We start from the raw sequence: 24,358 nt of genomic DNA on the forward strand, positions 1-24,358 counted from the left end.
ACCTTGGATGATAACTGTTGATCTTCTGACATGCAATATAGCCTTTAGAAACCAAAATAACTCTTACTTCAAACCTCCATAGTTGCTCTGATTCACTCTAGATAAATTGGCAGGTAAGTTTTAAGGCACTTGGCTGAGCAGTTAAGATGCACTTGTATATTGTGGAATTCATCCTGCTGCTAGCGTCTGCAGACACATCATCAATAAAGACAAATGAGCCTGTTCCACTAGGAGCCGTACATGCTCACGCCACCATGTTTTACTGATGAGGTGGTATTCTTTGGACCACGAGCAGAATTTTTTCCCCTAATTTTTGCTCATTACATCATTCTATGAGAGATTAAATGTCATCTCATTTGTCCAGAAGACTTTCTTCCACAACTCAAAAAGGAAATCATACCTGCCTGTTTTTGCCATATACCTCTGCTCACCAGTTGTAAATGGCAAGAGGTAAGAGGTTATAAAAGTGGTATTTATGGTAGTCTTTGACACAATGATGTTACGCCCGGTTCATTCTCAGAGAGACATTATCAGAATCTAGTTTAAATATGTAAATTAGCAGAATAAAATACCTTATGATATGATAAATTATATAAAAAGAAAATTTGTTCCCACATTTCATGTCATTAGTGTTGAAACTATTGCATAAAATCTTTGAAAACATGGAATTTTTGAATAAGTGCTTCCAGGAGATTATGTCTGCTGCGAGATGCCATTAATACTGTAAATGATCAATAAAAGAGCAATAAATATATATGATTTATAATTTATATATACTATTTGTTATGCAATCAAAAAATGAGGAACATTTTCAGTCAAATGAAAAATGAATTGCGGTACACTTCTGATCTAACTTAACAGTGCAGTGTTGACATTAAAACCATGAAATTCCCCCAAACCCTGTGGATCAGACTCAAATATGATAACTTTATATTACTATACTGTATATTGTATATTCTGTAATATTTACAGAATGACATCTATTTATTTGTCTTGTAAAATACAGATATAATAATCAAACAGAAATAATGTATGCAAAACTGCCAACCTCCAACCTGCAGACAAGAAATCATTAGACTGCAGTAAGTCAAAAGTAGCTAAAGGGCAACAATGTACCAGCATCATGAGCGCTATTTTACCGTCTAATGAATTGAGTCTAATGTACAGTAATGCACACTCTAACCTCAGTCTCAGCACAACATAGGGCATGTTGTACATCACTTTAATAAGTAAACAAGAACACGGTGTTTTTGTATAGGGTTATACGACATATCCTGATCCAGTGATAAAAGTTTGGAAGCCAGACAGTGGTTGCTTCACTGCAAGAAACCACGGATTGATTTGTTCTCTTCATAAATGCACTGTGATCATTATCTCTGTCTGAAGGGGACCCAGGGAAGCAATTTATCATCACTTACACACACACACACACACACACACACACACACACACACACACACACACACACACACACACACACACACACACACACACACACACACACACACACACACACACATGTGCACACACATACACAGGCTATTAATCAGGAGAACACAGTTGCTGTCTGAAATAAGATAGAAAAATACAGATTGTATAAACTCTTGGACTGTCCGAAGGCCTTGCATTTATTCATTCCATCTGAGAGAATTAGATGGAAAGTAAACAATAATAGACACAGTGTTGTTTCAGAGCTGGCTCCTGCCACTCAGCAGTGTTTTAAATGTTTTCTGATATTCTGCTGTCTAATTCCGTCCTCTGCAGCTTTCACTCGAATTCAGGTGCGATGTAACTGTCGGGCCAAACGTAATTAACATGCACAGTAATTTACACACTGACTCGATTCTAGGTTTGCAAAAAATGTGCTGGAAGCTGTGTTTAGCTTCACGTCCGTAGTTGTGAGAGACAGCAGTTTCCACACCACTTTATCTTCATGGCTTTGTGGGGGAGTGACATCATCTCTGTGCACCCTGCTTCCTATGTCAGTGTCGAGTTGTTACTGAGAGCATCTGAGGTACCACATGAACTTCAGCATGACAAAGAAAAGGTGAGATTCAAACCAAAGCTGAGGAAGAAAAAAGTATCAGGACCGTTTGAGACCCTCCATGCTCCAGCTCATTATTTAGGGCATTACAGAATTCTATTCAGTGCCTGATTAATCTCATCCAGCTGAATCCAACTCACAGCCCGATGGGGCAGTGGAACGCTATCTGGAGCTGCTAATAAGATAACCGCTGAGATCTGCACTCTCTCTTAGCACATTAGTGTTCACTCTTTCAGTTTCAAACTATTTTCATTATCTGGACCCGTAATTTGCTTTCCTCTCAGCTACCCAGGGGGATGCTGCAAATGGAAACTGCAGTCAAGGGCAGGAACAGTTAGCACAGCCTTATGCTTTGCATATGAAATAAATTTCTTTCTCACAAGTGTTTATGTTCGGTTCTTCGTTTGCTTCACCGTTGTACGTGATTCTTGCTCTGTATTAATTAATCTTATTTTGTGCCTAGTTTAGATACATGATACAAGGTTAAAGATGTGCAGCGTAAATTCATTTTCCTTTCCATCTATATCCAGTCATGCAATTTTACAACCACCACAAAGGGATCAGGCCCGATGTTTAATCTCATCCCATGCAGCAGACCCTATAGAGGCTAACAGAGTTTAGCTGAAGTAGACTCTGGGTCTCAGCCTTAAATGGTGTACAGCAGATTTATGATGCACCACCAGTGCTGTTGTTTACCTTCGCTTCTCATTCCACACTGCATCTTTGCCCTTATCCATCACTCACACATAGGCCAGAGGTCCTACTGAGACACCCCATTGGCTCTCAGGTATAAATGAGTACATGAGAATGAAGAAGTAGTGAGCTAATAAGACCCTGATGTTTAAAGACTAATTTTAGGCCAAACCATTATTGATTTTATGTCTTAACTCATACATTTCATACATGTTCACACACTATACATCTATGTACAATTAACTGGAATAATGATCTTGCATGTAAATAGACAAATATGTATGTACAGACTGGTCAGAGTGTCCATGCTGATTTCTGTCCACTGACAAAATACAATGGGCAAGAACTGGATCATAGCGCAATGGATGAAAGTGGCCTGGTCTGATGAATCACCTTTTCTTTTATATGTGGCTGGCTGAGCATGTCTCCATTGTTTACCTGTGTGTGTGTGTGTGTGTGTGTGTGTGTGTGTGTGTGTGTGTGTGTGTGTGTGTGTGTGTGTGTGTGTGTGTGCGCAGTGCTCAATAAGAGAACAAGACCACCTGGCAGATACACTGTGATGCTTTAGGTAATTTTCTGCTGGGAAAGCTTGGCTCCTGGCATTCATGTGGATGTTACTTTCACACCTACCACCTAACTAAATATGTTGCAGACCAAGTACACCCCTTCTTGGCAACAATATGCAGCAGGATAATGTTCTTTCAGCAGGATAATGCACCCTTTCTAGCAAAAATTAATATATTACATCTATGAGTTATGGTTCCCATGATCTATTTTGTGGCCATGAACTACTTAACTCGTGGCAACTATTGTATTTTAAAATGAGTGAGAGAAAGAGAAATCAATTGAATAGACCACAGTTACCCATGCATGGAGATGATTAATACTACACTATACTTCAACCTTGGAATGACGTATTAAACTGTACTGGAGTCACTTGAGTTGCAACATGGATATAGCACTACCCTGTGTCCCCTTAAGGGAATTTTTAAAGTGAATAGACTTTTTATCCATTTCTGCCACTATGTACAGGAGCCACATATTATGTATGATGCTCTTAGAACATATTACCTTGTTGGCTTAAGCAATACAATCCATGATGACCATGATAGCCTTACTGCATGACCTTGAAATATTAATTAGCGGCCTTAGCATACATCCTGTAGCCTCAGTATATTCATTTCGAAGCCAAGCCGTATTAGAAAATAACCATGTCACCTCAGTAGTGCATTGCATTCAACACTATTTAACACTACACAGGAACACTGTCCCTCTGAGAAAAACTATTTATTTCTATAAATTAAGCCTGTTCATAATAACCCTATTAATGCAACAACAGAGCATGAACATGTGCCCTGAATGAAGCTTGTTGTTTTGATAGGAGGATGTCATGACACATGCAATGCAGCTAAATGTGTGAATCGCAAATATAGAGTCAATGAAAATATATAGTAGTTAGTTATATTATCAAATAAGACTATTTTAACGTGGATGGTGGTTTTATAAGGAGGGTTAAATTTGGTAAAACCAGGATTTCTATACTAGATTTTACAGTTTATACTCAACACAACTTGAATGAATTTTTATATCACTAGAGGGGTAAAGACATACAATATAGGGCAGTGAAAATAGAGAAATTACTACATTCCTTAGTAGGAAAATAGAAATAGGATAAAATAGTGTGTTAAAAATGGAGCTGATTACATACATCCTGATTGGTCATGTCCCAGTATGGCCTCTCTCCGTAGGACATCACCTCCCACATGACGATGCCGTAACTCCACACGTCACTGGCTGAAGTGAATTTCCTGTACTGGATGGCTTCAGGTGCAGTCCAGCGAATAGGGATTTTCCCACCCTGTCATACAGAATCAAAGGTTTAGGGAGAGTAATTGTAATAAGAAAAAAAAATTAATAACACCAGTAAAAATTATCTGTAATATCAGTAAGAAATTTGGTTTACAAATGTGCAGGAGTTTGGATTTTTTTTCTTCTAAATGTACATAAAACCAAACTTGACTAAGTGCTACATAGTGGAGTATAATTAAGAGCTCTCACCAGAGCACTGGTGTAGGTGGGGTCAGATGTGTCATCCTCCAGGAAGCGCGAGAGCCCAAAGTCTGACACCTTACACACCAGGTTGCTGTTAACTAGGATGTTCCGGGCTGCCAGGTCACGGTGCACGTAATTCATATCAGCGAGGTACTTCATTCCTGAGGCAATACCACGCAGCATGCCTACTAGCTGGATCACAGTGAACTGCCCATCGTTTTGCTGTAAGATATCAGAATAATAAAGAATAAGCAGTTAGCACAACAGGGGCTTGGGTACGAGAGCAGATGTTTTCAGGATTCGTTTGTACTGGTTTAAGTTTCTCTGTAGGTTTTTTATTTTATTAAACGATGACTCTAATAGACAGAAAGCATTCTGGTAGATGCTAAGTTGGATGAGAGAGCAGATGTTGCCTGTCCCATACTGAGCCCTGATAAATCCTTCAGCTGTTCTCCAAGACTGTCATAAAGTCCTGAAGAAGGAGCTCCTGCTGCTTTGACCCAGCTGTGGTTCCAGCTGCACCCATCTGCAGACCCACCACAGGAGCCGCAGGAGATGAGAGCAGCAGGCTTTGTGTAGACAGACAGACACGGGTCAAGTGCATAGACATGTCCGTCTTTTGTTGTGTGTTTGGTGGTTTGTGTATTACAATTGTTTTAGGGCACCATTTTTTATAAGACTCTTTTTATTGTTTTCAACAGTTCAATAGTTGGCAGTTACAGTACACAGATAAATCAGGACACATTTAAAAAGACATTTTTCCTTTGTTTAGGAATTGTGCTGAATGACAGTGTATGTAGATGTATAGAATATAAGAGAATGTCTCACATGTGGAGGCTTGTTATGATTTCCAGTGGTAATTTTTGTCATTACGGCTGTATGGTTATGATTGTTGTTATGGTTAAGCTTTGGTTTTTATAAAGTCTCGGTTTCATACATAAAAATCTGGGAGGTTCACTGCAATGCTTTGTTACTACAGTTTACTGCACACTGTATGATTATTTCAGAGCATGGCACTATACACCACATCTTTAAAAATGCTTTGAGAGATAATTCTGCATTTCCTATCCTGTCGTTTAACAGGGTAACATTGTGTGGTTTCTGGTTTCATGTTAAAAAATGCCATGCTTAATGATAATAGGAAGCAGAATAATGAGCCTGGCTTGTGATATTAATCAATATGTACCTAAAGAGTCCGGTGTTATATAAATAAAAGCTAATTCTGCAATTATTTTTGTTAGCATATCCTGCTAAGAAGTCCTCACAGGACATACTAAAACCCTCACACAAACCCTTCCTCCTCATTAAACAACCTGAGCTCCTCCTCACGCCCCTGCCGTCTCCTAATTTATCACCCTCATTCCAAACCTCCACAGCAATTAACTTCTATAAATTATTCATAAGTTTCAAATCCTTCACAAATACAAACCACCATTCTAATCTCCCTGCACTGTTTGCATACAGTTTAATTAAAGGAACTCTTAGCCCAAACTAATTTCGATTCACAACCTGAGCAAAGTACGTGTTCAGGTTTTCTTGATTATATGTTCATATGTTTATCTCCAGTCATATTTGAACCATTCCTTTCTCACAATAATACCTTCACAAAGTCAGTGGTTTATGGTTTTTATATATATATATATATATATATATATATATATATATATATATATATATATATATATATATATATATATATATATATATAAACATAATAATGTTTTAGATGTTTCAATGTACACCTGTAACACATGGATTAAGGTGCTTTCAGCAAATGTCCTGAGTCACAATACTTGTTTTAAAAGATATGTATGCACATGCATACATTACTTACACTGGTGCACTAGGTTCTTGAAAGTAAAAGGATGTTTTCTTTCAGAATAAACATCTGCTCACATTAAACAGTAGGGTTCAGAAATCTTAAATTGATTTATTCTGTTCCAGTCGAGGTGTGGGTTCAGATCGGAAAAGCATGACTATTAATTTTCACTAGTTGGCCAGTAATTCAAAAAATAGCTGACAAATCTTTTCATAGTTAAAGCTTTTTCAGGGCATGACTATTTTAGAGTTTATAAGAGATAGTGACGTGCAAACCTCAGCTCCAAATGTGCTCACCACTGTGTTAGGATCTTAGCCTGTTAAAACTTTTATTTATCTCTAAACAACAAGAACTGCATAATATCTGCACTTCGTTCATGAGTGGGTAGGAGTGAGATTACAAAAACAGTCCTATTTACACCTCTACACTTCTAACACTGTGGTAAATTGAAAATGTTTCATTAACAGTAAAGAAGAAAAAACATTCCCAGTAGATGCTTAACCAATGTGCAGATGACCAGAGAATTGGCTTCCTCTTATCAGAAATATTTTAATAATAACAAACTATATTTAGGCTGCTTGATTTACTCTCAGTGTTATTTTTACAAACACCCAAGTAGCCGACATCCACACAGTGAAGACCAGATTATTAAGATGCTTGTAGATGTTGCTAATGACTAAATAGTTCTCTATGCTATGAATTGTCATCTTTTTCTGTAAAGAATAAATAAATGACTTGTACTAGTAAGGAATGTATTCTGTCTGAAAATGTAAAAGTAGGCCTTCAGACATTACGCGATGCCATGACACTATGATGTCCTTCTTCCACAGACAAGATATCACAAATGTTTTTATACCATGTAGTAACAAAGGTTTACACAAAGATTCCAAAGTAAATTTAGAAAAGCCCTGCAGCCTAAATTATACAAGCTATACTTCTTAGGAAGAAAATCATTCACGCCCTCATATTTACATTTATTACAAGGTTTTGTGTAACAAAATGCCACAATCTGTATCTGGGCCAGTTTATTGCTCTAAATGTTTGTACAGTATCTACATTCAGTTTTCTGGCTCCGACATTTGTCTTTCTATTAGAGATATGTGCTGATTTTTTTTTTTTAAATCTGGCTTGTGCAGTTAACATTTTCTACAGAACTGTTTTTTTCCATTTGAAGGAAAAAGTACCCTAATTACCACCACAACCCTGAGGTTCATGTTTTTAACCAGAGCAACTTACAGTTTAAACAGAATGCAGTTGAGGGTTAAAGACTTTGAACTTACAACCTTAATAGCTCAAGCCATAACCGCTGAACTTGCACTGTCTATAATCAGAATCAAGCTGATTCAAACAAATGCTTTGCAAATGTTGGACTGTTCCCTAGTTTATCTTCCCTCATTTATTCCTCATACTCTCAGTGGTGTCTAATTTCTAATCATTTTACTTCCTGACACTCCATAAAAGTGTGTCAGGTCTAAAATAAGTTCCTACTCATGAAAGCTCAGTGAGTAAAGCTATACTAATGAGAAAAATAAATCCACCATGTCCCTCAATTTACATAAGTCACTTTTCCACTAACTTCAAACACACTGAATTAGCACAGTTTCTTAACATTCACTCTTTCCCTGGTGACTCAAATAAAAAATGATATCTTCCAGAGCTGGTCACCTGCTTCCTGAAAGCAGCCTCCTCTCATTTCCAAGCCTGCTCCATTTTGTCTGGGATTTGAAAGATGATCACTGTCAGCTAAACTTCACGATGAGTTTACACAGAAAGAGAATTTAACTTTGAACCCATATTCTTTCACTTCCTCTTTTAGTACACATTATTTATGCTTCAGATATATTCCTCTGTGGAATAGATGTATGTTGAGGATATTTACACCACAGATCTAGTCGTTATTCAACTACCTTGTTTCTTCGGTTTCTCAGTAACAAGCTGCATTTTCTTTGTTCTGGTATAAGTAGAATTAAACTCTTCTGTACCTACCATTACCGATTATTACTCTTATGTCATTATGTCATTCTTATGCGATATTGTACATGATGTACATAACATGGTGTATGTTTACATAAAGCAAACCCAAACCCAACGTTAATGGGGCAATTCTTGGATATAGAGACAGAACGGCTGTGAGGTTATTAGACTGCTAAAATCAATATGGACAGCTACATGTACACAGTGGGAAGTCCTGTTGAACAAGGCCAATAGAGTATTAAAGAGAGCCTCCTGAGGGGGGGATCACCTGATGTACATTGTGGGAAGTAAAGAAGATAGATGTACATACTGATGTACACACACACACACACACAGTCACTAATGAGGGATTTTCTATTCATTTGCATGTCTGTTTCTTGCCACACTTATATGCTCATGTGCGCTTGTGCTTGAAATGTTTGGAAGGATTTACAAGATTTTAATACAGCATTTCTGCTGGATTTGTCTTACTGTTTCTAATAGCCTGACAGACGACGGTCTCTATGCTTTGAAATATATTGTAAATCTCTAAAGCATACAATAAACAACTCTCTCTCTCTCTCTCTCTCTCTCTCTCTCTCTCTCTCTCTCTCTCTCTCTCTCTCTCTTTTTGTCTCTGTCTGTCTCTCCCTCCCTCTCTCTCTCTCCCTCCCTCTCTCTCTCTCTCTCTCTCTCTCTCTCTCTCTCTCTCTCTCTCTCTCTCTCTCTCTCTCTCTCTCTCTGTCTGTCTGTCTGTCTGTCTGTCTGTCTGTCTCTCTCTCTCTCTCTCTCTCTCTCTCTCTCTCTCTCTCTCTCTCTCTCTCTCTCTCTCTCTCTCTCTCTCTCTCTCTGTCTGTGTGGCTATGTGCCAAATGCTACTATGACAAATAAAAAAGACATTAAACTTTGCCCTTGTAGTGAGATTTGTTCCATCAGAAAATTCTTTCAGCTTTGTATACAAAAAAACTATGAGGTCTCATATTCAGATGAGATTTAGTTTTACATGGGGTGGTGCAGTAGCAGATTTATTACCAGACTATTGCTAGGTTTTCTGATTCAACCAAATTTCTCATGACACCAATATTTACAGACTGCACCTGCACATATTACAGGATGGAATATTTGATATTATATAAACTATAGATATAGTAGATATAAGATGTTCATGTGCTTTTTGTTCACAAATATTAGCCAGTTTTTAAAAGGATTTTGAGGTCTTAAATGTATTGCTGTTACTAGAAGCAATCTGTTAAATCTATCAAGATGATATACAGTATATTCAGATTAAATCCTCAAAAGGGACCAAACTGGAATGAATTCTCTGTGTATATGAGACTTGGTGTACATGGTGAATATCATTTACTCACCCTAAGGAAAGAGTCCAGTGAGCCGTTCTCCATAAACTCAGTGATTATCATCACAGGGCTGCTTTTGGTCACTACTCCTTCCAGATGTATGACATTCGGGTGGTCAAACTGTCCCATGATGCTGGCCTCACTCAGAAAGTCCCGCCTCTGTTTCTCTGTGTAACCTGACTTCAGTGTCTTAATGGCGACAAACATCTCCCTCTTTCCTGGGAGCTTCAGGTTGCCGCTGCACACCTCACCAAACTCACCTAAAGATGGACACAAGCAGAGGTGAGGTGAAATCTCACAATTAAACCAAAAGGAATTACTGTAAGAGAAGAAGTTCTCTATCATTGCAGTACCTGCTCCAATGACCTGCTCAATCTTCACACATGAGATATCAATCTCTTTAGCAAACTCTCTTACTGCTTCGTTGGGATCTTCGTAGGTAAATGGGTCGATGTAGATCTTCATTCCTGGTGACACTTGAAAGAAAAACGATGGTTAAGTTTTTGATATATAAAGCTCAGTAGGCTCGCTTTAGCTTCAATGTGGAGCAGTGACTGAGGAAACGCTGCATATGGTGCTGGTATGACTGGAGCTGCTGAAGTGTGACAGGCTTTCAGGAGCTAAGATGTAAGACGTCATGCTTGAGACCATATAGGTCATTTATGATTTGACATTTCAAAAGGGCTTTGAAGGCAAAAAAAGGCTTCAGAGCCTTCAAGCTCCCCAATTTAATGCCTATTGTGCTCATACACTTGAGAAAAGCCCTGGAGCTGGTGGACTGGGCAGACTAGAGAGCAAAAAGCAATATAGTCGTTTTCCTCGGAAATGGAGAAGAAATGAAAAACAGTGCCACAATGGCAAATTTAAATAGGGATAGGATTTATTGTAATACCCAGGGGAATGGTAATAAAATGTATATTAACACTGTGGTAATGGTATGAGAAAAAAGACTGAACAAAGAAATAAATCCAAACTTGTCTCCTGTTACATGAATAGATTTTTTTTTACTGTGCATTGGTAGAGCAGAGTTTAAATTATACATGCTTTACTCTTTCTGTTGACTTTCTAATGTAAACCATGATATAAAGGCAGATTTTACTCAGCACAAATGCAAATATAGTAACACTTCTTATAAATCATAATGCATGTAGTACATATGTTATATGCACTACATACTGTTTCATATAGTTTACATAATAGCTTAGCTGTGTTAGTGGTTCAAAATCCAAAGCATTAATGTATTACTTTATAATGTCAGCATAATAATAATAACAACAACGACAACAACAACAATAATAATAATAATAATAATAATAATAATAATAAAAAGAAGAAGAATTTTTTTACAACATATGTTTACATGTAACACTGGCTCTGTATTTTAATTAGGTACAGATAAAACACAATAGGTAGAGTGAGGAAGATTCTTAGAAACATTAAGTTTTAGACCACAGCACAATTCTGATTGGTCAGTCGGTGTTGATTATTTTCTATAACAGCGGCTCTGACAATAATGCTGACTGCATGGCAAATCTCAGGTTTATAAGTGTGCATAGCATTTCTACCATTATACTGTGGTGTGTTTACTGGAAACAAAACAGCCACCAGTACATTTATTTCATATACAACATATACTAAAAGGTCTATGACTAAATAAATTCAGGGATGTTCAACAATATTATGTTTATCTAAAAAGAAATAAAAAGTATGGTGTGTCGTATGTAAATAAATAAAGATTGTTTCGCACTGGCTTTGATTTTAACTGGAGTAACAGACATGCAGTTTTTGGAAAATAATCGACTTTTTGCTGTGTCCCGATGCATCACCCTTCCTTGTCCTTGCTTATTTATCTATGAACATCATGTCCTGTTTTATTTGATTCCTTACTATAATTAAATATTATGTTCTCAGTTCACCAAAACTGACAGGTACAGTGTCCCCATTTTCATTGTGTGTAATTTATCCTCTACAAATGACTTTATAAAAATGTGCCAAGGTTTAACAACTTATAAATGTCTTGACTTGCGGATGACTGGTTTGTGTTTTAATAGATATGAGGCAGACAAACCAGAAGGATCGGCCATTAATCATACACAGTAAACAACGCTCAGGTTTGGAAAAGAGGCAAAAAAAAAAATTGAGCCCGGACATGTAGATAACTAAAGACTAGACAGACAGGTGAGCTATAAGAAAGCCTCAGTGGGACTTTTCAAAGAGTATTTTTGAGCGCAGGTTCATGGAGACTGGGAAATTGCTAACAGGTGTGTGCTCAGATATCTACTGATTTGGAACAGACAAAGATGTGCTGTGGGTCCTGAGACTGGATGACTGAGGATCTTGGGAATTGATGTTAATTTGATTGTTTGTAGTTTTGACAGCAGGAAGAGACTCTGACATTACTGTCAATGTTCTTAGGACAAATACAGACTTTTACATTTTGTACTTTGAAAATGCCATCAGTCTTAACAAAAAAAAATCCATGAGGCATCTCAAATAAAAATAGAATTTACACATAAATCCTAGCATATTACAGTAAACTTTCCTCCTATCAGATGTGTGCAAAGTGACAGAAAAAGACAACAAAGGCAAAGGTGAAACAGACACTTAACAGTAAACAACCGCTCAAAACCTTTACCAAATTATAAAACGTGGCCAACTTCTTTTCTATTGGCTCAAAATTCACAGGTCAGATTGGATCTCAATTACTGCTACCAGAAGAAAATACGTCTTTCATGTCCTGTGTCTTTCCTTTTTAGTGAATAGGGAACATTTTATTAATGATTTCTGTGACTGGTGCTTTAACTAAAAGAAAAGTGCAGTTTTCAGGTTTTTGGATAAACCATACCCATCCACTCCACTGTGTACCATAAACACACTGATTTATTGGGACACTAATATAAAGGTAAATGATCATTTACAGGACATTTATATTAAATGAGGAATGTGGACAGATATTTATCCCTGTGCAGCTCTCAATGTGTTTGCCAGAAATAAGAGGCAGAAGAGAAATGAATAAAATAACCAGCAAAAAAAAAAAAAAAAAGATCTGAACGTGCACAAGGTCAGAATGTATCATTACAGTGTAATCACACAACAATGTTCATTTTTAGATCATCTCTAGAACATGTCAGCAGGTGAGGGTCTGGGAACAGAGCGGCTATCAGATGAAGACAATTTTAAAGGGTCACAGTAGGAGCGAGAATTGTGTAACCTTGCCTATCAGTCTGAGTGGTACTGTAAATAGCTGAGCAGATACTGAGAGTGAAAAAGAGGGAGGAGGAAGATGGAGGGCACCTTCTGTCGCTCCATGCTAATGGATGAATGTTGGCCTTGACTTTGTAGAGTTCACAAGAATACGCTCGGTTTGAATCGCCCTCCATAAATGTGTTGTTTACTGCAAACCCGGACTATTGATTACATCAAGCAAATGCTTTCTCGATTCAAAAGAAAGGGCAAAGCAAAAGATTTGTGTGATATGCAGTGAGAGAGAGAGAGAGAGAGAGAGAGAGAGAGAGAGAGAGAGAGAGAGAGAGAGAGAGAGAGAGAGAGAGAAAGAGAGAGAGAGAAGAGAGAAGAGAGAGAGAGAGAGATTTAATTTAAAGCCTATTGAGTCTTACATTCTAATAAACTGTAATAAAATGTTTATTACCATAAAATAGAAAGTAATGCAAGCAGAGAATGGGCTGATCTCATAACCTCATTTCCTTATTACCTTTTTATAGTCTTTATTACCTTAGTCAGCTGTGTATGAACTTATCTCAGCTACAGTAAATACGCTTGTTCTTAAATTCTATGGAAAAATAGAAAACAGAGATATTGAGAATTAATGAATATTTCAGAGATAATGATTGGGGTTGATTCCATTTTTTTTATTTCTCTCTCTCCTGCAGTGATAAGGTGAGGAATTGAGAGAGAGAAAAAAACAAAGAGACACACAGCTTTAAGACAGCACTAATAATAGCATCGTGTATGTTGTATGATCTCCTGAATGAGATGGTAGTAAGAAAGTAGATGCATATCCAAATAAAGTTGTGAAACCCTTTAAATAAATTATATCCAGGTATGGAAATAAATTTGCTGGTGGCTGTTTGGGGTCCAGGAAGTGTGTGAGACGGAGTGTTTATAGGATTAAGGTAAAAGCACTCACTGTGACCGCTGGTGTAGTGCTGCAGCTTGTCTGTGTATTCCGAATCTGCTCTCTCAAAGCCACGTCTGCAGGGACAAACACACAGAGCTGCAGAGTGGTGCTCTCTCTCACACACACATACACACAGATTAAGCAAACAGCTACAGTTAGCTCCGGAATTATTGGCACCCTTCAAGAAAACGGCAAAAATTTTTGTACCTTGATTGATTCCACCTTTCGTCTGTCCTGTAACAAACATTATTCAAATTTAAAGGGAGTTAAAAAGAAAATTATTTGTACCCCTAATAATGTTGAGAACAAATGAAAAGGAGGTTTCATTTCATCAAATAGAAATTATTATGGGGGTGCCAATAATTAAAAAAAAAGTACTAAGCAGCAAAAAAAAAAAAAAAATGAAGATTTTTGAAAAAAAAATGAAGTTTTTATGATTTCTTATTATATAGTATACATTTATGCAAATAATATATATTATTGTATGTGTTATTCAGTTCATATACTAATTGTGGCTTATTTTAATGAAGGAGGTGACTAATTCCTGATGTAATATGCAGGGAGTAAAACAAAGAAACGTTGCAGAAACAATGTCTGTGCTTTGTTGCAGGCATTGTTGCAGAAACAATGTCTGTGCTTAGGCTTGGAGTTAGATTTATGAACAGGATAGATTCATATGTCAAGGGACAGAGTTAAAGGTGAGCATCATTAACATACCGGTTACACACAATGATGATGACCACCAGAGCAATGAGGAAGACTAGCCCGGCTGCTGCTGAACCAATGATGAGAGGCAGTTTCTCCTGTATGCTGGTGTTGTATTCCTCTGTAGACACAAAGACACAAACAAAAGCCTACATTACACCTGCAAACCAAAAGTGATGCATGCTGCAGTAGTAGAAACTCCACAGAGACTGTTCAGAGATAACATTCCCAGATATCCCTCTTCCACCAACAAGGAGAATGAACTGGTGCCTAATCTTGAACCGCAAACAAACTAGTACTCAGAACCAAAATTTATGACTTCGGGGGCTTGGTCATGGCATCAAATGAAGTAATTTCCATGACCACAATTGAAATAAGACTGGGTAATTGTAGGGTGTTTTCAAAATTACTGTTTGAAAAATTTGCTAAATTAATTACTGCTGTCAGGCATCAGTGGCCCGACGAAGACTTGGCAACAATTTCACTGGCAAATGTGAAAACAATCCAAACCAAAAAGATCTAACTCTAACAAACCTTTTTTAGAGATATTTTTTTAACCACACACAAGGCAGAAAGGTGCTACTGCTAAACAATGAAGTAAGGCCCTTAAGCAAAGGATTTGCTTTAACACCTCCACACAAACCCCTAAATCTGATCAACCCTGCAGCAATAAACAATCCACAAAGACACTCTAGATCCACAAAGGTGAGTGCAGCAGAGTTTCCAGTCTTACACTTAAAACCCTGAACTGCTTCTGGGGTGTACATGCATGGTGCAGGATGCCTGGAGGGCAGAGCTCACCTAGCATATGGCTGAGCGATAGAGAGATTGAGTTGAGCTTTGTATGCTCAGTGTGGGACAGGCGGCTGGGGACGCAGTAAGGGTGTGGAACGTTCCCATTCTCTCTCTCTCTCCCTCTTTCTTTCTCTGGCTACCCTAATTAAAGCCTATCCAAGCACCACACAGACACAACAGCCTTGCTAAACCACCCGCTGGTTCCCTCTTGAAACCCTACGGAGGCAAGGAGGCAGCCAATGCGCGGGCGGCTGGCGTTAGATGCTTGGCACAGCTGAATCTGACTGGGGAGACAGCTTCCGATTCTCATGGGTTTGTTATGAGTAAACAAAACTCAGCGTTGCCAATTTGATGAACTGAACCACATACTGTGTGCTAAAAAATGCTAATGCTAGCAGGTGGATGACGTGTGCTACATATGGACCCTAATATGTGTGCTAAGTGTGTAATGCAATGCCACAATCTATAGCTGTATCTGTTTAGGACTCCAAGGTATCCTTACCAGTATTTGACTTAAACAGGAAATGAGTGTGGCCATTTAATTTTTAAGTAAATATATACCCTGCCATGATGCCCCTGAAAATGTCAAGATAGTCTGATTCTGCTAGTTCCTCAACCTCAACAATGGAGTTTTCGAGATATTATTTTATCCTTTTTGTTTGCACCTGATGACGATAACTAATTTATTCCCAGAAACAAATAAAGGGTTAATTAACAAAACAAGGTCAATTGAGTGCACCACAATCCTGACCAATGTTTGAATGAATAAACCCTGGCATTACTTCACACAGAACTTTAGTTGTCTCAGGAGCTTCATACCTGACTAACCAATTTTTACTAAATAGCATGTGAACATCTCTGACAAGATTTCCTAAAAAAAAAAAACCCTGAAAAAAATGTTCTGTTGACCAAACTACAGGAAGTAGGTCTGCTGCATGCTAAAATACGAATGGAGTTCATTGTATCTTAAAAATAATAAAACCACATTAATGGAACAAAGGGCTTTATGGCCTGGGACAGGGCTATTATATATATATTAAAAACAAGCTGCAATCTCAAATAAAGTTACTACATGCTTCTAGTATGTAATTATACCATTTTAATGGAACATTGGAAAAACTATGATATGCAACATTGCTGTGTGTTGGATCCCTAACAAAAGGCTCTTCACTTCACTCTAAGCGATACTGATCAGAAATGCAAAAATCTGGGAACTACTTTTCAAATACCGCTAATATACAGACAGTGAAGTGGTTGAAGTTCACACAAAATTAGCTAGGTTTCTAAATCTTTATCCTTAACGTGATTTGGTGGAGTCTTATTTTGTTATGAAATTCTGGGTTGAATGTTTTTTTTAGTTTCATACGCATGGTCTATTTTCACTTTGGCTTCCTACACATTATCCAAAATGCCTGCTGACCTGCTGATAGTGGTGCAGGGAGATTTAGCTCTTGCTTTATCTCTACCTATAGAAAGCAGTGCAGCAGAACTTTAGTCTGTTAGTTCCTCATCTGTACACTGTGCTCAAACAGATCAGCAAAAAAGGCGTCAGATTTCGTGCTAATACTCCTGGTGAGTCCAAAATGACTGTCAGCTCTAATCAGCATGCAGCCACTAAATACTCACATGCCAAATATTTTAATCTAAACATGTATAATTATGTGTTTCTGATGTAGTTAATGTTTTAAAGTCGTGTTTAAATAAATAACCACAACAACAAATCAGTAAGTTAGTTGGCATGTCATATATTACAGTTGTCACAGTGTGTTTGTATACTAGTCAGCTTAGCTAGTAAAGGATGCTTGCCTAAAATAACCTGCAAACTTCATAATCTAGCAAATTCTTTAATCCACCCTTAATCACTTTAAGCTATAGCATGCTACTTACCCTCGGTCATGGTCTGGAAGTACATCTTGCCACTGTAGCGTCCGAACCCGGCCACTGTACGTGCCCGCACTTGGAACACGTAAATTCCCCCGGGCTTGAGTCCGCGGATGATGGCTGTGTTGGTCTGACTTCTCACGATGGATGAGTTATGCTCAGTCTGATCCTATGAGTTAAGGGACGAATGAAAAAGTGCGGAAAGGAAGGATGAGGAACTGAGCATGAAAAACCTTCCCAGTGGTGAATATAAAAATAAAACGAACCCCCCCAGTGGCCATGGTGTTTCTTTTAGCTATAATATCAAGCGTCACAGAGGAGTTGGGGAACTGTCACAACTACATATTGCTGCCAACGGGACTGGCTAAAGTGATAAATTGATAACTGATGGTATATTTATCTGTGTGTCTGTGAGAGAGACTGTGTGAGCCTATATGTATGTGAGCTGCTAGGCTGCAGTGTGCGTGTGTTCTCGTTGATAAACTTGGCTGCTCCTGTCAACTCTATCTCTCGCTGCTCTGATGGGAGCTTTGCAGCAATCTGACAAAGGCTGTTTTGACAGCAATGTCGGGGAGTGGAATTATGCTGAGGACAAAGCTGGAAAGAGAAAGCAGAGCTCAGGAGACCCACTGTCTGTTTATATATATATATGTGTGTGTGTGTGTGTGTGTGTGTGTGTGTGTGTGTGTGTGTGTGTGTGTGTGTGTGTGTGTGTGTGTGTGTGAGAGAGAGAGAGAGAGAGAGAGAGAGAGAGACACTAGAGTCTGAAAAAACATTTGAGTCAGTCTGTGTGTGTGTGTGTGTGTGTGTGTGTGTGTGTGTGTGTGTGTGTGTGTGTGTGTGTGTGTGTGTGTTTGTGAGTGTGTGTGAGAGAGAGAGAAAAAGAGAGAAAAACACTAGAGTCTGAAAAACCATTTGAATCTGTGTGTGTGTGTCTGTATGTGTGTGTGTGTGTGCGCGCGTGTGTGTGTGTGTGTGTGTGTGTGTGTGTGTGTACAGTACATGACGCAAATGTGCATTTAAAACCTAATAATTCATCTGAGGTGCTGTCTCTTAATACATATCTTGCATTAAATCATTAAATGTAATTATTAAATGCACATCATTAAATTACAGCGAGACATTTAACTAGTGAAAGCTAGCGTTTTTTCCAACAGCCATAACATTATCGGTAGCCAAAGTTCCATCTGAAGCAGCGATCTAGGAAAAATAGTTTAGTTTACCATTTTTGTAAAATCTGCTGATCTGCTGTATAAAAGATTTAATTCAAGGTTGGATTTTACGCTGTGTACAAAAATCCTGCCTGAGTTTCTGTAGCTGTGTTTAGAAGAGTAATGCATAACGACAGCCTATTTATGAAATCCTATGTGTTTTCTGGAGTTTTAGACAGAGGAATTTGTTTCTGAAATACTGTTTTTATTCAGTCAACACTCCATTGTTTTAGCCACAAATCCCTGAACGTAACCTCAGCAGCTTTAACTAGTGGCTCCTCAGTGATTTCCTGTCCTAGTGAATAACTGTGATAACAATCGGCTTGAATGGATCAGTAGTTAAATAACAAAGTGCCAGCAGCCTCAAATATACAAGTCCTTGAAAATCCAGGCCTCTGCAGACAGATTGCTCAGGCAAAAAATTGTCTTAGTGATTTTGCTGTAATTTCACCATGCGTATTCTGTATAAAGAAGGGCAGGAAAAATAATGCATGCGTATGTTTTTAATATTAATACTAGGGACATAAAATGAAGGGATTAACCATGTGGCTATTTGCAGGGATGAAACACGTGCTATGATATAGTAAAAAGCCAAATAAAGATGCTTAATGACTGTGAATTAAGTCATTATCAACTGATAAAGGTTTTTAATTATTGGATCACTATAAATGGCAAAAGTTGCTATAAGTTAAAAAAAGGTTTGCATTATTATGTTTTCATTATGCAACATTCTGTTTTCCTATTTAAGCTTAGACAAAAATGTATCAAGAGTAACTCCTACTAGGGCTTTCGAGGCACATGCACCAAATTCGGATATGTTCAGACCCTGGTCTGAAGTTTGTTGCTATTACTTTTCTAATCGATCTGAGTTCCGGTACTTTTGGTACTGGGTCTCAAAATGGCCTTTTCCCCATAGACTCTAATGATAAACTTTGGAGGTTTATAACTCGGCAAGCTTTCGAACTGTCTACACCAAACATGGCCAGCTCCTTTAGGGTGAGACTCTGAACAAAGTTTTAAATTGGGGTACTGACTGGCCTTCCAGTTGTCCCACGGCCCCGCCCCAAAATATTTAAAAAAAATTATGTCCACTCACCTCCAAAAAACACCCGCCTTTGTGAATACTTGCTTTGTCAAAGCCAACAATTATTATTATTATTATTATTATTATTATTATTATTATTATTATTATTATTATTATTATAATAATAATAATAATAATAATAATAATAATAATAATAATAATAATAATAATAATAATAATAATAATAATAAAATATACCAGACATGGGTGTGTGATATGTATATATGTATGTATGTAAAGAATAGCATCTTTTCACTTTGGGGCTAAACTCATTATATTGTATTTTGTATTTCATCAAACTGTAATAATATATTATTTTATATAATTTTATTTTGTCTTTAAATTAAAGATGCCTCTGCAAATTTTAATACCTCCCCTTGTGTTGTAGTAATTTACACATGCAATAACAGTTCCAGAAATGACCTCCAGGTTTAATAAATCACATTACTCGAGCTAAATGAGTCCATTCGCATTTACCTGCTATTCTGCAACCTTTTAGGCAGAAATGGCACAAGCTGTGTGTGTGCGTGCGTGCGTGCGTGTGTGTGTGTGTGTGTGTGTGTGTGTGTGTGTGGTGTGTGTGTGTGTGGTGTGTGTGTGTGTGTGTGAGTGTGTGTGTGTGTCTGTGTTTGTTGTTGTTGCTGTTGGAGGGGAGTTGGAGGGAATCAAGTGTAAATAACTTATGTTATATTCATGTTTAAAATTCATGTCAAACATTCATGTTTAACTTTATTCAGGTCTTGTACCTTCTCATAATATTGCAGCTCATAATCCAGAATGACTCCATTGGGTTGATCCGGTTGTGACCAAGACAGAGTAATGCTGTCCACTGTACGGCTGACCTGGTGAATTATAGAAACTGTGGAGGGAGCTGAAAAAAAAGAAAGACACATGGGACAGAGATTAGAAACAGTGAGCATATGATGAATGTTCACAATCAAGTTATAGCCACAGTTTAAAAGCTCGTCATAACTGCACATACACAATGGAAATAGCGTGACAAAGTCCATCCAGCTCCAGGCCTGGAGCATGATGAAAAGGACTTCATGACTAAGCTTGTACACACTTGTACACAGGATATAGCACAGCTCTGAACCACATAAACAGAGCAGGGGAATTTCCAGCCATGTCTCAGTCTGTGTCTCTCATGTTGTCCCCAGGTCTATTCTTCACTATGCTCTGGTGTGAGCAAGTAGTATGCCTTTCCTCGCTGAACCATCCTCCAGAGAAAGCTGGAATCATTTAGAAAACCAAACCTATTTTCTAACAAGGGACGAGTATGTTATACAGCCGAAGATGGTGGTTGCTTAGACACCGTATGAAAGAGCCCTCAGCCGAGGTAAATGATTGGGCCGTTCCTCACAGACATTAAACATGGCACAGCAGGTCAGACAGAAAAGGCTGGGCAAAAGCACGACACAGTAGGAGCTGTGAGGGCTTTGGAGGACTCTGGATTTATGGCCCAGATCTCTGGACTGCACAAACGGCCATCACTAGGGCTAAGCCCCATAAAGAGAAAGGCATCTCCGGTGGCACGTGTTCTTCCATGGAAAATCTTCAGTGTGGAAAAGCCTGTCACTGCTAACACTGTGCTACGTCAGAGGTGCTAAAGTGCTAAACTGCTCTAGAATAGTTTCTGTCTTTGGTGTAGAGTTTGTAGCTCTTTTGTTTGTTTGTTTTTAAACTGAGAGTAACATTTAATCTCAATATATGCATTAGCTGTCAGTAATGTGTGTAATCTCCTATAATTATATGTTATAATGCTTCAGTGCCTTATCTCAAACAAATTATAAATGTCAAATGTTGATTTCTGCTTTTGCTACAGAGCTCACAAAATACTCTTTGTGGTTTTGACCTTCACTTTTATTTTACAGCCAATTTCAAATTAACTGGTAGCTGATGCATAATGGTGTAACGTTAGTGAGAAGGCAATTATTTAAAACTCCTAGAAGGTCAACTGCCTCTTACTGCCAGCAATATGCTTTCACTATTGCGATAAGATCGGATTAAAGAAGATAGCATTACAGTCAACTAAAGCAGGAGCAATATACACAAGAATAACTTAACTGAGTCTATGAGATGCCTTTATTTTTAAAGGTTATATTAAATGCTTATATTTGAAATGTTATTTAGTCAACTTCTAGCCATTCATCTGTCCATTATATGTACCGCTTATCTTACACATGGTGCAATGAGCCCAAAGTCTATCCCAGTCTCAGGGCATCATCACACACACATTCACACACTATAGACATTTTACAGTCAGCCTACAATGCATGTCTGGACAAGGAAGTTAGAGTATCCAGAGGAAACCCCTGAAGCATGGAGAGGATTCAAACTCATACTGTACACCCACAGGGCGAATAAAACCCCCAGCTTCAGAGATGCGCAGCAAACATGATAACCACTAATCTACTGCACCCCATTTAGTCAAGTTATAACAGAAATATAAGCATGTTCAAAATTAAGCAGAAATAAAACCTTCAAAACCCTTTCCAAACGTCTTACCCAGCTTTTTCTGGTGTATCCTGGAAATCTGTACAATACATAATTGTGGTTTTATTTGCCAAATTAATTTCTCATTTAAATGATTGCAAACCAACTATTTTTACTGGATATATAATTAATGGCTTCAACTTAACTCCATTTTCCAGATTCTTACTGAAATACATCAACCGAATGAGCAGATCTAAAAACCAGGTGACTTCAGCTAATTCCCCTGTGAGCATCTACATCGCCAAATTTGTTTTTCTGTCATAACGCAGAGTCTAATAGGGCCAAGAAGTCAAACTGCACAACAATGAGCTACCACGGGTGTCCAATTACATATGAATATATATTTTTAAAGGCTGACACAAGCTCTTTGTGCACTGCATTGCACTAGGCCTGGCATCTGGACTGCTGTCCTTAGTAATCTAATCCACAGTAATGCAAACAAAGCCAGGACATGTGCTCACACTGATGGACACATGCCAGTATGAAAGAACAAGGAAGAAGGATAGCTGTGGTTTTCCTCTGAGTGAAGGATTTCCGCCCGAGAGTGAAATCACACACCAACATACAAGGGTTAGTTATTTCAAGAAGCCAGATACCAAGAAGTCAGAGGGCATCAGAGTTCAGGTGAAAGCAAAGCCGCACCGTTATGGCAAAAGTGTCTAATGAAGGAAATTATGCCTAATGAACAAACCAATATCACAACATAAACAATGATTTTCTACGCAACTTCTCTACATGATACAGAGGATGATTTATTACAGAGCTCTTAATCACTAGAATTATCATCTGGAAGTGCATACGGATTAAGTCGTGAGAAAAGCTGTGAACTATTGATACAACTCCAGTCTTAACCTTTATGAAGGTTAAACTCCATACATTTAACACTGAAACTGAATTATGTGTGTTATGGTAACCTGAGTCTCGCATGATATGCCCACAGGCCAAGAACTGTCTGACATCTTTTGTCTACTTTTCTGGCCCCGAGTTTCAAGGTCTTAAATTTAATCTCATTGGCTCTCTGTAAATACATACTTCTGTACTTAAATTGTGACAAAATATGTCTTTTAGAGCAAGACCAAGCCACTGCACTGAAGTAAAATTCTAAAGTTGTTCTAGTATTGTTTTTATTGTTCTATTATTTATTTGTATAGAATAGCACTTTAGCTTCCTAAAAAAAGTCTACAAAATTAAGAAAATGTTTGACATAAATGGAATAAAGTCTTGGTCAGTGTACTGCAGAAGCTGTGGACATGTTTCTATGATTTACGGACTAGTGGTTCTATAAAGGTCTGTATATAAGTGCAGTGGATTAATATTAAAGCTTTCCTCCAGAAGCATCCAAGAAGCAAAGTCCATAATCAATAAGAAGCCTACAGTTGCTACCTGTATAAGCCTATTTAATGTTTGTTTAATGAAGCATGGCCTTGTAATCATACAGAAACCACTGCCAGGAAATTGATTTATCTAATCTGAGTAAATAAATTCCTCTCATCTTCACCATCATTACTCTGACCAGCTGCAATGTGCTCTTTTAAAGCAACCTCTACTTTTCCCTATTGTATTACTAAAAAAAAAAAAAAAAACCTTGTCAGGCTGGTCTTAGTCCACATGGGTACTTTATAGCAGGTTGAAAAGGAGGCACAGGAAGTAAATGAGTCTACTATTAAAACACAGCTGCTATTGTATGTGCTTTCATTGCCTGTTAAAGGCATTGCTACTTCAAGGAAATTCCTGTCCATTTGCCCGATGGCGAAGGGCACTTCTCTTTAAAAGTCAACAAATCTAACAGACCCAGTTTTTGCTAATGCTAAGAGTTTATGTAGTACTATGGAGAGATAAGGAAGAGAGAAACGGTGAAGAAAGCAGCTTTGGAAGTCTAAAAATATAAAGGTTCCTACAAGCATGTGGATCTCATTTGAAATCAGGTTGCGGTATCAACAGCGATGTGGAGATTTTAGAGAGACTATAGCTGTAAGTAGCTCCATCAGGTCAGCATTCATAAATTCTCCTCTTTCCTTCCACAGTAAAGTCTTCCCTAAGGCTAATTTCCCAGTGTGCCAAGGCAGATGTCATTCCTTCACTGTGTGGCCACTCCTGCATTTCAGAGATTCCCATCCAAACACAGTCTGAAC

At 38.0% G+C, this 24,358-nt stretch overlaps 1 protein-coding gene across 7 annotated transcripts in view; it reads right to left on the reverse strand.

Annotated features, from left to right (window-relative positions):
• ephb2b (eph receptor B2b) overlaps positions 1-24,358 on the reverse strand; it is a 138,423-nt gene that overhangs the window by 8,566 nt on the left and 105,499 nt on the right. Inside the window, exons 6-14 of one of the 7 annotated variants that reach the window (XM_027165511.2) lie at positions 20,477-20,601; positions 17,442-17,604; positions 14,772-14,880; positions 14,262-14,288; positions 14,064-14,128; positions 10,270-10,383; positions 9,929-10,176; positions 4,796-5,011; positions 4,446-4,595 (exon numbers count right to left, since the gene is read on the reverse strand). In XM_027165511.2, the coding sequence (XP_027021312.1) occupies positions 4,446-4,595; positions 4,796-5,011; positions 9,929-10,176; positions 10,270-10,383; positions 14,064-14,128; positions 14,262-14,288; positions 14,772-14,880; positions 17,442-17,604; positions 20,477-20,601 (1,217 nt within the window). Of the gene's footprint in view, positions 1-4,445; positions 4,596-4,795; positions 5,012-9,928; positions 10,393-13,406; positions 13,707-14,063; positions 14,129-14,261; positions 14,289-14,771; positions 14,881-17,441; positions 17,605-20,476; positions 20,602-24,358 lie in introns of those variants that run through there. The other 6 variants (XM_027165510.2, XM_027165513.2, XM_027165512.2 and 3 more) reach the window with 6 other exon arrangements.

This window comes from Tachysurus fulvidraco, chromosome 2, assembly GCF_022655615.1.
Source record: "Tachysurus fulvidraco isolate hzauxx_2018 chromosome 2, HZAU_PFXX_2.0, whole genome shotgun sequence".
Lineage (NCBI taxonomy): Eukaryota > Metazoa > Chordata > Actinopteri > Siluriformes > Bagridae > Tachysurus > Tachysurus fulvidraco.